At 34.6% G+C, this 15,362-nt stretch overlaps 1 protein-coding gene across 1 annotated transcript in view; it reads right to left on the reverse strand.

Moving 5' to 3' along the window:
* Positions 1-15,362, reverse strand: part of PIK3C2G (phosphatidylinositol-4-phosphate 3-kinase catalytic subunit type 2 gamma) — a 272,580-nt gene that overhangs the window by 63,235 nt on the left and 193,983 nt on the right. The window contains exons 26-27 of the mRNA XM_054591390.1: positions 11,311-11,467; positions 4,107-4,216 (exon numbers count right to left, since the gene is read on the reverse strand). Coding sequence (XP_054447365.1) covers positions 4,107-4,216; positions 11,311-11,467 — 267 coding nt within the window. The remainder of the gene's footprint in view (positions 1-4,106; positions 4,217-11,310; positions 11,468-15,362) is intronic.

The following is a 15,362-nucleotide window of genomic DNA, read 5'->3' on the forward strand; positions in this document are numbered from 1 at the left end:
GTTGGGACAGTTGCTGTGCCTGCTCTGCCCAGTGGCCCCTTATAACTAATACTATTCTTTGTAAAGCTCATTGTGCAGAGAAGAAGCTCTAAGTTGTTCTTTGTGAAGGGATGGCCTATGATAGGAGTATAGACAGAGAAAAGAATCCATGATGGCTTTTTATTAAGGACCCTGTCCAAAAGGGACAAAGGCAACTAATTAAGTCCATGAGGTTGTCTCTCTCTGGAATTTATCCTAGAGAATATTGGCCAATGCACAAGGAGAAGTAGAATATAATAGAGAAATAAACAGAGTAGAAGATCTTGTTTTGCATTAGAAACTAACCAGAGCCTATCAGGTTCTGGGGTTTGTTAGTTTACAGTTTGAGTCTATATATATGTACCTCCCTTTTCTCAAGGATACCTGGTAAAATTTGCTTCTTGTTACCAAAACACCTCACTAATGCAAGCTATTTGTTTTTTGAGGTTTGGAGTTTTGTTTTCCTTCAAATTACTTTCAATTTCAGCTGAAGAACAAAAGTTCTTATACCTACTAAACCAAAAAATCGGTGTGGCAGACCAAAAGGAATACTGGGAAAACATGAAAAATTTCCTCTCACATTTTTGGAGGAGGAAATAGATGATGTAAAAAGCATAATCTGTACAGGAGAAGGGGGTTAGGCAGAGAAGCTTATGCTTAATGATCCTGCCTGGGCTGTGAAATAGGTTATCTGTTTCTAAGGACAGCTAACCCGAGGTTTGAGAGTGATTGAAAATTCTGAAATAACCCGTTTGGACAGCATTTTAATGGATGGTTGCCTTTGTTGCCTAGCAGTGGGCCCAGCAGAGATATTACATGAGAGTATCAATTTGCAGGGACTGAGTCATTATACTTTCTCGGTTCTATTCAACAGCACTCAGCTGAAAGGGGAATAGAAAAAAAATTAAGGGAAGCAGAGAGAACAGTTGGCAATTATGTGAAAAACCTTTGTGGCCGGGAAAACAATTTTATATTCATTTTTTTCTAAATGCCATTAATTGTGATACACTTTTTAATGCCACATGGAGTACAGTATCCTCTGAAACTCTTATAGTCAGCTCTTAACACAAAATGTGAATGTCTAAGAGTGAGGTAGGACCCTGTATTATTCATAAGTAGAGTACTCCCTTGGAGAGGCAAGAAAGTCCATTCCTTTTTTTCAAGTCTCAAACAGGTTTAAGAATGGCAGCTCTTAATGTGAATACTGCAGTCAGGACTAAGGCATCTCAGGTGGCTAGATACGCTGTGTCTCAGATGGTTTAGTCCTCATTCAAGACCCAGATCTGTGAGTTTAGTGGTAAGTGAGGAGGGTGGATTTTCTTGTCTTGTTTTTATCTGTATTTTAGAAGTGATACCTAAATAAACAATGACTAAGAAACACTTTTAGCCTATCAGTACAGAGGACAAGAAGTTTAAATATACAGGGGCCCTCATAAGTATGTAGAGTTAATGTCACTCCTTGAAGCACCAAGACCTGTCCTGGATCCATTGCAGAACTTGGTTTCTTTTTTGGTAAATTATGGGCACTGATGATTAAACTTCAAGTTTCTCCTTAAGAAGTCCATGTAATGTCAGAGACTGTAGCTTAAGATAATAGTATTTACACAGAAAAGTAAACAAAATAGTATTTACACAGAAAGTAAACAAGTATACATAATTTTTAACATTTATTTAAATCTTGTCATTCAAAGCTCCCATTGTTGTTTGTAATTAACCAAGTTATTTTTATAAATTTGCTTTATCCATTGTTTAATATTTTTACATTAAAAAAGAAATATTGTATAATTTGTTTAAATTTTAAAATATCTAAATAATGGAGAGATTTTAAGTAACTTTTTTTTTTAAAGGTAAAAAACCATAGTCACAATCACTTGATGTTTTTTGAATCTCAATAGCAAGTTCTTCACAGTAGTGGATGGGATGTGTCATAGAAAAGGTTCTTAACACTTGATCCACACAAACTGACCAGGGAACTTAGAGAAGAGTTGAAAAGACATGCTTAAAACAAATTAAGTCATATCTGAAAACAAAGGCATGCAATTGAGGCTTTAAGATAAAATATACTACTGAGACAGGCTCTTGGAAGTCAGAGGGAGAGTGAATCTCATGGGAGATTTCTCTGAGGAAAAAGGGGAAAAGTTATAGAAAGTTTCAAGGCATCTGGTAATGGGCCAAAGCAGGAAAAGGAAGGAAGGTGACTGCCTTGGTGTCACTAGTCAAAATGTCCCATGAGGGCTCCTTGGCCAGCAATTACCCAGATGCTGGATCAAACACCCAGGGACCCCGGCGGTGCACAGAGGTAGTAATTCCAGGAAGGCACTTCTGTCCTCCACCAAGGCTTGGGCTATTCAGGAAGTCAGGATTAGTGCCCAAGGAAGGGTGCAAGATCTGCTTTGGTTAAACTGCAGCCAACATGGGCTCTAAGGAACCTCAAAGAAACTATGGTCTGAATTAGCAGCAACACATCTCCCAGAGCCTGCAAGACCCCATGCTCTGAGGCAAGACCCCCTGGATTCAAATCGTGGCTCTCTCTTGTGAGCTGTGTCCTTTGGAAAATCATGTAACTTCTCTGGGGTCTCAATTTTCTAATCTAAAAATGTCGATAAAAATGACATTACCTCACTGACTTGTTGTGATGCTTAAGTAAGTTAATATATGAAAAGCACTTAGAGCAGGGCCTGATGCACAAGAAGCATTGTATTAAATATTAACCACTTTATATGCTTTTTCTATACTGAATATTTGATGTTTAAAATTATGTTTTGTGTTAAACTCATTAATGTATTTTAAGAGAAACAGAGTTTATTTTACATTCATATATTTTGGAAGTGGGCCTATATCTCCTGCTTTACTTGAGAGAAATTGATGTAACCAACAAGATGGTAAGTAATTCAGTAATAAATTAAGTATAGCATGAAAAGTACATGTTTTGTAGAATTATAGAGGGAAAGACCAGTCAATACTAGAATAATTTGAGAAGGTTTTGTGGATGAGGTAGTAGGTGTCCAGAATCTCAAGGGCTGAATAGGATGAAAGCTCAATCAGACTTTCCCCCTTCATTCCATTAATTTTTTATTCTTTGGGAGCATTTCTGATGAGGCTATGAACATGAGTTAAATACATAAAGCAGGAATGAATGTATATTGAAAAAGTGATCAACCCAGAAGAGGATTCACTTGATGATAATAAATTTGTGGTGGAAAAAAATTAATGAAGACAATTAAATTATAAGGTCCCCAAAAGTTAGAAGAAGGAAATGGCAAATCAAAGACAATCATTGAACAGAGAAATGACCTGCCCTAATTTAGATGACTAGATGCCTTTTAACTTTGCAATGGAGAACAAGTTCTTTACCATAAATTTCTCAAAAGAAGTTTAATTGAAAGAACACATTACATAACACCCGGAATTGAGAAAATTAGCCTGGCAGAAGGTATGCCGGTAGGTGATATACTAATTCTCTGCCAGGAGATTATTGGTTTCAGATCTACTGCCAATATTAGTTCACATTTTCTTTACCGATCTGAGTGTTTCAGATGAAACTGGGGGATGTGGAGGGATGGGACTCAGGTTGACAAACAAAGCACATTTACATTTTTCCTTCGGTCAAGGCCTGAAAGAGCTTTTTTCATCCAAAGTGTAGTTTTTTCCTTTTTTTTTAATGATAGGAGGGACTGTTTGTAAATTGTAGCACTATAATTGCTCTGTCCAAGCAGTGACACATCACTGTATTTTCTTAGAGATGAAAGTAGTGAGTTTATATCTCATCATAAATCTCTTTTTCCAAATGGTTTTCCTGGACATAGTTCAAGTAGAACAACCAATTTATTTTTGTCAGCCGTTGCTCTTTCCAGTGACCTCTTATTGAGCGATGTGTTAGATAAAGAGTCTGGTTAGCGAACAATAGTGTGCTACAGAAACACTGACAATCACATTGTTCTTTCCTACCCTTTGGGAAAGAAGACACAAGCTGGTTTCAGAAGTGACAGCTTCATTCCGATGACTGTTCACGTGAAAATCATCTCAAATATGAAACATGTGTGTGCACACAGGCATAAATGCACTCATACATTCACGGTTCACTTTACCTGGTAAAATGACTTGTTGCTTCCAGGTCTGTGTCTTGTGGACGAAGATTATTGTACACATATTTCAGGTCTTGGATCCCACTGAGCTCTGGCAGCCCTGCATGTAGCATCTTGGCAAAACAAACAAATAAAACACAAAACCTCAGGATAAATGTAAATAAAATCTTAGTTGGTTAAGTTTGGTTAAGCTTACTTAGTTAATTCTACAAGTGCACAGAAACAAATTTACATAGCGATGCCTTTCAGTTGCTCACATGAAAAACTATGTTCATGTTTTTTAACCTGCCATACTTATCAGTAGAGGCAACAAAAATAATAATAAAATTAAAAACCAATAAAATCATCAAAGTACTTGCAAAATAATTTAACTTTATCATAAGCTAGTGAAGTAAGCATGAGAGTATTATTTATCCCTATATTGTCTTCTTGTAGAAGAGGCATATCCAGCGTGGGAAAGTGGAAATAATAAGATATTTAATGTCAGAATATCTGGATCCACCATTTAAAACCTGAATAATCTTGAAAATGTCTTTTAACCACTTTGAACCTCCATTTTCTCATTATACTTATTTATTTTTAAATTTTAAATTTAAATTTATTAGGGTGGCATTAGTTAATAAAATTATATAGGTTTCAGATAAGCAATTCTGTCTCCTTCCATCACCATTTATACCCCCTTTACCTTCTCATTTTTATTTTTTATTTTTTAATCTTTCAATTGTATTTTTTCTTCTCATTCTTAAAGTAGATATACATACACCCACCATATTCTGGGAAAATCAAATAGCTAATGAGCAAAAAAGAGCTTTATACTTTATACATTGTTACAAAAAACACATTGCAATCCCCATTTTTAAAGAAGAAAAATTTAATTCCTTCCAAACTGTAATAGAAATGTCTAGGTCAAATGGTGTCTGAGCACATAGGATATAAAACTCATCCCTCTGATTCTTATTTTATTGTCTTCCATGACTCTATGACTCATACTATCAGAACATAATTTTCTCTAGTTAAATGGTGATCGTGTATTTATTAAAGATTATTAAAGCAATGAAATAATTAAAGGTATAATTGTACAAAGGCTCAGGCATTTTTCTGCCAACCTTTAGAAGAGTACTTTGTTTACATTATAGTGTACACTGAAGGTATGACATTCTCTGCAGTTACAAGCAAAACTCTTTGAGGAAAGAAAAACTACATCTTTCTGAAATAAATGTGAACTTTGCAAAAAAATAAAATAAAAGAAGAGGAATGATGTCATCAGTACCTCTATGACTAAGATGATAAATTATTTTCTGCTCTGGAGTTAAGACACTTTTACAGTTGTGAAAAGTTAAGAACAATGCTGCCGATCCTAAAAATAAAGGATAAACTGAGAATATGGCTATGGCAGACGGGGGAAATTGTGATTGACTTGATGAAGTCAAAGGGAGAAAAAAGTGAATTTGAAACTGTTTTCCTTTCTTCCTATTCCTACACAGGTTGAGAGAACAGCACAAAGAGATGTACAGGGGAGAACAAGCATCTTCCATTTTTTTCATAGAACGAAATCCAAGATAGCTTTCTGGAACATAGGGTCTCCCGTGGGTGAGTGACAAGAGATTGGGCTGAAAGGGTAAGTAGGGTAGGATGTTTTAGAAATATAAAAGATTTTGTACTTTATCCTAAAGGCAAGAGATAGCTCTTATAGTGTTTTTAAATGGGCAATAAAGTAATTGCATTGTATTTTGGAGAATTAATTGTTGTTATTTTATTTTTTAAAACCTCACTCGAAGATATGTTCATTGACCTTAGAGAGAGAGGAAGGGAGGAGGAGAGAGAGAGAGAGAGAGATTGATGTGAGAAAGAAACACCAATAAGTTGCCTTCCATACATGCCCTAACCAGGGATTGAACCTGCAACCTAGGTGTGTGTATGTGTTCTGAACTGGTAATTGAACCCATAGCCTTATGGTGTACAGGATGATCCTCCAACCAACTGAACCATTTGGTCAGGGCTCATTGTTGTTATTTTTAAAAAGTACATTTAAGTGAAGTCAGGTAAGAGAGGCTGGATTAGGAGACTATTTAGGAATGAAGATAAGGTATTGGATTTTAAATATAAATGGAATTGAGAAAACTGGGGGGTTGATCATGTATATTTGGAGGGCTGGATGAGGACTAAACCATATAGCTTAGTATGTCAGTAGCATGCAGATAGTAACTGAAACCATGAAAACGGTCCAGGTAGTCCTGGAAAGTTGTCAACAGCCTCTCCTCATGGATGATCACATTCTAGCAGCTCACATTCATGATATCTAAATTTGAGCAAATTCTCCTATAAATTCTTTTCCTTTTCCCTGTTTTATTTCTGTTTTCAATTCCTCCACTGCCCAACTAACAAGAAATTCAAACTTTCTTTTATTTCTTCCTCTTCTTGATTCCCAGGGTCAATTACTTAATTCTGTAAAAGGTACCTCAGCAGTCTCCTGTATTCATTCCTCTTGTCCATTGCAATTATTGCCCTAGTTCAACCCCTCATCTTTATTTCCCTAGATAAATTGAACATGTTTTTTCTAGTTCTCCAGCCCCTCCTTGAAGCATCATAGATCCTCTTGATATATATAGTTTCTTTATATATACTTGGTTTCTTTATACTTGGCCCCACCTTTTTCACAGTGCTTATCACTGCCTAAATCGTACTATATTTTGTTTATTTATACGTTTGTCAGATTAGATTTTAACTTCTTTGAGAACAGGAACTGAGTATTTATTTAATGTTGAATTGTCTATAGCATCTAGCATGGTACTTTGTAAATAACAGAACTTAAAGAATGTCTATGAAATAATAAACGCATGCATGCATGCATGCATGAATAAAAAATACTTGACCCTGTCTGGCATTGAAAACTTATTAGTAGCAAGTCCAACATTTGACTGCTAAACTTAAAATCAACCATAGGGAGATACAGTCTCAAAAGCAACAAGAGTCTAGATTAGGCTTTACCTGGTCAGTTCTGTACTTAGAGTTCTAGAAACATATGTGTACTTACTGAAGCAGTTTCTCCCTCTGTCACACTGTGAATGTTCATTTGCTAAGAAAACTCCTTTTCTCTAGATATGAATTGCTTTCTAGTTTTTATAGTACCCTGAATTCACACCTGCTTGTTTAGGACTCTGTCAAATATTTCCTTGGGAAGTAGATCCTATACTTCCTCCTTCCTCTGCCAACACACACACACACACACACACACACACACACACACACACTCTACATGAGTGTGAGGTGCAGCCACCTTCAAATCAGAAGAACCCTAGCTCTCTCCCTAGCACACGCTAATGAAAGGTAGCAAGTGCTGACCTTGCCTTGTTGATGTGCTCCATTCCTTAGAAGGATTAGAGCGTTGTGTATGTGCACATCAGAATGAAGATTGTCTCAAACCTGGGTCCATTTAGACCACAGAGATGTAGTTCAAATGTCTTCTCACTTAGGTTACATGAGCAATAACTTTAACTGCAACTATAGGAAAAGGAAAAAGGAAAAAGTGGCTAGTACAAGTAAAAGACAAATAAATTCTTTTTGAAGGATAGGAACATTAAAATTTTTTCTACTTCTATTCTCCTTCTAAATCCACATCCATTTTGATAGCTGTGCTTCAGGAAGCAGACAGTCTTCACCACCACATAGAGGAGTCAGAAAGATTTCTGCTGGGAAATATATGGTATAATAATGGGTGTGAAAAACATTTTAAACTGGGTGAATGGTCCCCGTGTTCTTTGGGAACCTTCCATAATAGCTGATATTGATTTTTTAATGAGAGAAAAGCTGATGAAATACAGGCTTTTATGTTAGTGAATTCAGTCAGCAACACTCTTGAGTCTCCTGCAGATGTTGTGTTTTTAAGCAGGATGGGAATTTCAAGGATTATTTTCCCCTGCTTTTTCCAGGAGTAAATAAAATGATCTGTGGATATCTGGAAACATGCTGCTCTCTACTGAGGATGAACCATTAACTCTGTAGTAGACGTACCAAACGTGTAGCTCCTGGATACTGACCATTCATGGAAGATAGAACTTATGACTCATATAGAGTATTTCTTAAATTGTAACTGGGTCATGGTACAGTACTTTGAGTTCTTTTTTTAAAGAATTTTACACAGTGAGAGCCTATTTGAGAGGGAATTGAGGGAAATGTAGATTACCCACATAGATAGAAAATAGTCTTTCATAAATTTAAGTTTAGTTTTTATTATATGAAACTATAGTACAGAAAGTGTGGTCCTGAAACCTTTACTCATGCTTTGATTATCTACAGAATGCCACATGAAAACTGAAAAGAAGAAAACCAAGAGGTAATTGACCAGAAACAGAGTGAATAACACACTACTCTATTACATACACACACACACACACATTTGTTCATTAGTCTAATAGGTCCACATTGACTCTGATCTATGTTTCAATTTCTGTAACAAACTAAATCTAAGATTATATGCTTAATCTGAATTAGTATTCTTCACTGCCAAATATTCCTCCTTAGCCTAAAAATCAAGGCTTGAATAATTAAAACAGAGGGAGATTTTTTGATATATAATATACCAGAAATATTAAATATTTGATTTTAATATTATATGAAAAGAATTTTTAAAATAAACAAGTGAGCAAAATAGAACCAGAGGCATGGAAACATGGAACAGACTGACCAGTAGCCAGAAGAGAGGGGAGAGGGGGGTAATGATGGAAAAAGGGGAAGGGACTAGTTAAAGAATATGTATGAATGACCCACAGACATGGACAATGGTGTGGGGATTCACTGTGGGAGTGGAGATGGGCTAGGTGGAAGAGGGAAAATGAGAAAAATTGGGACAATTGCAATAGAGTAACAATAAAAAATTGAAAAAATTATGTATCTATGTTTTTAAATGCAATAAGATTACATTAACTCTGTAATTTAATGATGACTATATTATGACATGCTAGCAGTTTTCTTTTTAGGTAGGTAGAAAAATTTACTAAATAAGAGACAAAAGCTTGCCAATAGCTTTCTTTTTCTTTCTTTCTTTTTTTTTTACCAGTAGCTTTCTGAATCTATATTTTCAAAAAGCCATCCTTTTACATCAACATACTCACTTATTATCATTCAGCATAATTCTAGTGTCTCCTGAGAAACAGCGTAAACTATATTTGTGCTTTTCTTCTTTGGATTTGTTTTTCAAATGCCTGGTTCAAGTCATAGTTAGTATGGTACTTACTCTTGTATGTAGTTATTTACAGCATTATAGACATTCAGAAATGTTGGATTCCTTAGTTACTTGTGTACATGAACTTTAGCTTCCTTATTAAATTGAAAATTTTAAGACTGGGTGTCATGTGTTAATGTATCCTCCACAATTTCTGGTATATAGTAAGCAAGCAAGAGCTCGGGGATTCATGAGTTAGAGTTTGCTAGATCCCAAGTAAATATTAGAGTTGATACTATCTGAATATTTATTATGTAAATGGAGTCCAGGTCACAGACTTAGTCCTTGTAGAGTTTCCTTTGTGGTATGAACACAGATTATGAACCATAAGGCATCTCAAAATTACAATATGGCATAATAGAATTCAAAGATTCAGAGGTAAAACACAAATCTACCAATGTGAACCACTGGAAGTTATTGGAAAGCCAACTTAATTCTGAAGATGAGCAGAACCTTATATATCCCATTTACTCTTTAAGAAACTTAAGTGTCTTTGTATAAGAAGGGTTACATGTTTATAATATTTTAAAAAATTCCCATCTTTTTCAAGACAGAGAAAAGAGAAGTAAGGTACACATGTTGTTTTAAAGTTAAAACAATGACCCAAATCAAACCTTTATTGCAACAAGGTCAACATTTATTCAGCACTGCCTAATAAAACTTCTGCAATGATGGAAATGTATTAGAGCTGCGCTGTCCAATATGGTATCACTAGCCACCTGTGTGAAAGGGTATTGAGCACTTTGAATGTAGCTGATGAGCCTAAGGAGCTGAATTTAAAATTTTATTCAATAGTAATTAATTTAAATTTAAATAACCATATGTGAGGAGGGCATACTGTATTGGACAGTATTTTTATGGATTAACAAGGATCTAGTATAATAAATTAACTGAATCCTGCCATATGGTAAGTACTGTGCTAAGTTTCTTATATTAATTATCTATTAGGGTTATTATGAAATGTAAAGCAATTAACACACATAAAGGTCTTAGTATAGCGCTCATGCAAAGCATTCACTATTAGGTTAGGCATTTATCAATCCTCCATATATAAGGTAGATGCTACTATCTTCATTAAATAGATGAGGAAATAAAGCCTCACTGGGGGAATGCAGCCAGTAAAATTCTAAATTAGTATTCAAACCCAGGAAGCCCTGGCTACCAAATTTGTGTCCTTAACAGCATCTAGTAGAATTATTGTCAACTGAAACCTTTGAACTAGTTATTTTTGATGATCACATTGATTCCAGACACCATATTGGTCTACGAAAGGTGTGTTTCTCTCCTACAGTTTGCTGCAATAAATAGTGTGTATGTATGTGACCAAATGAAGCACTACATTCTTCTTCCAGAAGACACTTCTGACAAATCCCTTCTCTCTCACTCTGCATATCTGATTGTCATCTTTTTGTATTTGATAGTTTCCCCTGTTGGTCAGCAGAAAGCATGTAGGAAGGACCCTGAGTCAGTAGACCAAATGCATAATACTAAATGAAGCGTTCTCTGATTGAGTTGCTTGCAAGTACCTCACATTTTTAACTCTCAGTTTCTAATCTGGAAAATAGGCAAGTGACCAAAGGCAGAGATTGGGAGGGGAGCCAGGAAAAATTCTTGCCTGGTCTACATCACTGAGTTGCCATAAAGTGTAAGGGCTAGTTTTTTAAAAGCACTTAAAAACAAAGCTTAAAGTACAGTACAACTGATACAATATTCTAAATTACTGTCCTTGATCATTAGTCAAAATATGCTAAGGTAACCCCTAATTATATCAATATTGAACAGAAATGTTTGGGACAATAAGTGTGACCTAATGTAGTAAGTTTATTAAGAAATGTGTTTATAAGCTGTACAATGGTACTTTTAGTTTGTTCATTTCTTTCTGTTTTGAATAGCTCTTTGGGGAACTCCAAGCCATTAGCAAGAATAGATTACTCATAGAAAGACATAATTGAAGCTTATTTTTTATTATTTCCCCAAGGGACTTACCAGTTCTAGCATGTTCAATATTAGTCGGCTGTGTCTCCTGACAATATTATAAGCTCGACAGCAAAGTTCCACAAAATCTTGGAAATGCTGTGGGTTTTTCCCACCCTCTGTAATAAAGTATTCCATCTCTGAAGTAAAAATAAAAGGGGCTCGGTCCCTATAAACCAAAAACAATAGAAACATTAAGCAAAAAAAGAAATGATTTGTAGATTTAAATTATGCAGTTACAACAACTTATTTCCATTAAATTTTTTTTGTTGTTATTTTCTCTCTACTCTAATGGATGGACCTCCTTCATTGGGGGACAGCTATAGAGACTTGCTAATTGTTGACTTTAAATAATATAGTAGGGGTTTAACAGAGAGGAAAGGACAACTTATTTTACAACATTAACATATATTGTCTCAAACATTTAATCCCAAGTTATATATGATGGAAATGCTATTCATTAAAAATTAATGTAAGGACAAATTGATAATGAACGTGATTTACAGAAAATACACTTGCTGCTAAATTTTGAAGAAATCAAACAGATCATGTGTTTGATTCCTTTTTTTTTTTAGATATGTTTACCCTTTAGAAACAAAGTTTCAGGTAAAAGCTGAGATATATAATCACAAGTTCTTTCAGAGGGCAATCTATGAAAAAAAATAGATGTTACCAATTCACTATCATATGCATAGTAAGGGAAAAAAGATGTAGCTATAGTATTTCATTTCACACTGGGCCCAATAGAAATACTTAACAAAAAGGAGGAAATAGAAGATGGTATGTAAGTAATACTGCTCCCTATAGTCCTAAGGTTGAAAAAGAAGAAAACAAAGTACCGAAGAGATCATCCTGTTTCTTTTATTTTTTGTCATTTTTTCATGTTATTTGAGACATGAAGACACCTGAGTTGAAGCATTAGCACTTCTAATAGAGACAAGGAAAGATTGGAAAGTTCTCTAATTAATTCTCACTCATTGAATACGAAAAAACAACAACCGAGGTTTCATGCTGATTTGGTTTAAGATCCTCTAGAAACATTTGCGATGGGAATACAATTTGGATTAAGAATTGTTTAAAAAAAATTAAAGGTTTTCCAATGAATCAAAATAAAACGTTTTAAAATTTGGGCCCAGCAACCTACATATCTCTAAGGTTAGTCCAAGCAGTAATTGAAAAATGTCATGGATTATTGAGGAAGCCTCTTGCTTTTCTTTTTTTTTTTTAATGATAAAGAATAATTGTTTTCTTTAATGTTGCTATGCTTGGCTATCTTTGTAAAAACGTGATAGAGTGGAAAATCTTGCTAATCTGACCTAGTTAACCAGATCTTGCAGAAGTCTGGATATTCAACTCAGAAAGCTACAACCCAAGCATTTCGTGGCTGATTTGAGACAGTGAGACAGACCTTTTGTGGCTTACGTGGCAGGTGAAGTGTTTTAAAGAAAATAAATAACTGATCTCTGTTTGGTTGTGGTTATTTTACCTTATCTTATTTTGTGAGTCATGCTACCATTTAATGTTAGGAGGAGAGGCTGGTATAACCATACACTCACTTAAGTGTGCATTTGTTCATTCGAGCATCATTCATTCAACAAAATTTATTGAATACCTAGGTATGGATGAATGTGTCTCATGAATCAAGAGCAAATCTAAAAATTTTTGCTCAAAATCTTTTTATATTTGTCTTTCATTGAATCATCCAACCTGTGTGCTCTGAGTTAACATTACAGTCCCTTATTTTAGGCAAAGCAGGAGCAGAAATATTGAAAACATGAAATATAGGATGGGTTCTAATCCTGGGCCTGCCATATCTCAGTTTTCTCATGTTTGACATGGATAAGTAATATGTAGCTCTTAGAATTGCTGTGAAGGTTAATAGAGAAAATGTACACAAATGTCTGACACACAGAGAAGGCTACACCCTTGTGAACTGTTATGATCAGAGGCTCGAGGCAGAGGGAACAGACTGCAAGCCCTCTCAGTCAGATTTCAAACCATGTTCTATCACTTACTAGTTCTGTGACTCTTGGCAAGTTATTTATCCTTTTTGTGTCTCAGTCTCCTCCTCTGTAAAATGGGGCTGAGTACTGAACTGGGATTAAATGCGTTAACCTATAAAAGGTTCTTAGAACACAACCTGGCAAATAGTAAGCACTCAATAAATGCTAAATACTATTATTACTTAAACTAATAAAAGAGTGCTCAGACCTGAACCTTGTTCATAGCTAAATTTCGCTCTCTCTTCAACATGCCATCAGTAAAACCTCATCTTTCCTTTTACTCCCACAAATTTAATTTACTACCAGCTCGTCCCTGTGGTTAAGTCTCACTCATTGAATATGCAACTTTTTGGTTGCACAGGCCCTTAAGTGGACCTTTGAATTTGGTAATATTTTTCATGTATCACTCACCCATGTAGTCATCACTATTGCTAATATTTCAGTAGAGTATTAGACATGTCTTAGACTTTCAGAATGAGAAAAAAATCTTAATTTTTGTATAAAAGTTTTCTAGTAGTTTTTTTCTACTTTCTATATTACATTTACTATATGGAACTTTTAAAATAATTTTAAAAGTCTTAGGTTTACAACTTCCTGAAATTTTCTTGCTTTTCTTTTCAACAGAAAAAAATGTTTCACCAAATTGATTTCTCTCAGAAAGTTTTTGTAGTTATATTCAAGTTTGCGTGATAACACATTTCCTCCTTGCATGTCAATCACCACTATGAATCACATGAAGAAACATCATAGCAGAAAGTCAAGTGCACAAAATAAACATCCAAATTAGAGAAAATGTAAACTAATAATAAGAACATAAACTTAGCTGCATTTAATTATTATAGCATACATTTTCAGTGTGTCCAGCAATATAATATCTTGCATCTCTTCTATATAATTTACATGGCTAATTTCTGAGAAATTTTTAAAATAACTTAAAATGAAACTAAAATTTTTCTATAAATGGAAAGAAGCTGCACACTTGAAATAGAACCCTACCCCATTTTTACAGGCTGTAGGATTTGTAGCTGGGATTTGGTTTATCAGTCCACTCAAGTGTGAACCTAATTCAAGGTTGCAGAATTCATGTACTGGAGCCTTTGTCTCAGGTTTAGGCAATACTTATAAATCTGAGAAATAAATTGGTTGTGGCAAGAGGGAAGATTGGAAACTATTTGATCTCTTACAGTCTAACTGTTACTGAATTCTGAGTCATATATTGAAAATCTCTCATTTACAGTTGTACAAAGACAATAAATTTTTTTTGTTGTGCCTATTCTATACTTGTCCAGAGTAGTGGTTTTACCATTATTTGTCCAAGTCCTACCTATTTCTGCTTCAGTACCTTTTACCTTTACCTGTATTGTTTTGCATTTCTAGCCATGTTTCTCTCTCACTCACCTGATGACATAATGTCCTAATGGGACTTTTTAAGAGATGAGGATCAAATATTTTCCTTTTTTATGATTAATCTATCCCTTCTTGATTTCTTTCTTACCTTGCCTTACCTTTTTGGTTAGCCCTACAGCTAAAATAGTTTATTCTTTATAGTCTCTAGCTGTCTTATAATATTTTCTCACAAATGATCTGTGTGATTATTGCAGGTAGAGGAACTGTTTTACCTTTATTTTTTGTATTTTAATGTCTCAAACAATATCTTGGTGGTATTCTGTTATGTGCAATGAATGAAACAGTAAATAAACATAGCTCACACAGTGAAGTGCTTGTGATAATTTAACATTTATGTGGGAAGGTCATGTGAACAAACTTATTCATTTTGTTGTCAAAGTTAATCTTTTTATTAACATGATCAGTCCTTTGTTGAAATTGCTATTCTGTAAAATTGCTGAGAGCATTTTATATATTTCCAATATTGGTGAGAAATGAATATTAGTCTAAAATGTACATGTACTTGTAAAATTTAAGAATATTTTTATTACAAACACTAATTGTTAAGGAGACAAATAAATTCATTTGATATGGAAAATGTAAGGACAGTAGATTGCTGTTTGTTATTACTTATGTACAAACTTTCCTTTTTAACCATAATGTTGATATAATCTC

This window comes from Pteronotus mesoamericanus, unplaced genomic scaffold, assembly GCF_021234165.1.
Source record: "Pteronotus mesoamericanus isolate MK-2021 breed Mesoamerican mustached bat unplaced genomic scaffold, CSHL_Meso_final scaffold_21, whole genome shotgun sequence".
Taxonomy (NCBI): Eukaryota; Metazoa; Chordata; class Mammalia; order Chiroptera; family Mormoopidae; genus Pteronotus; species Pteronotus mesoamericanus.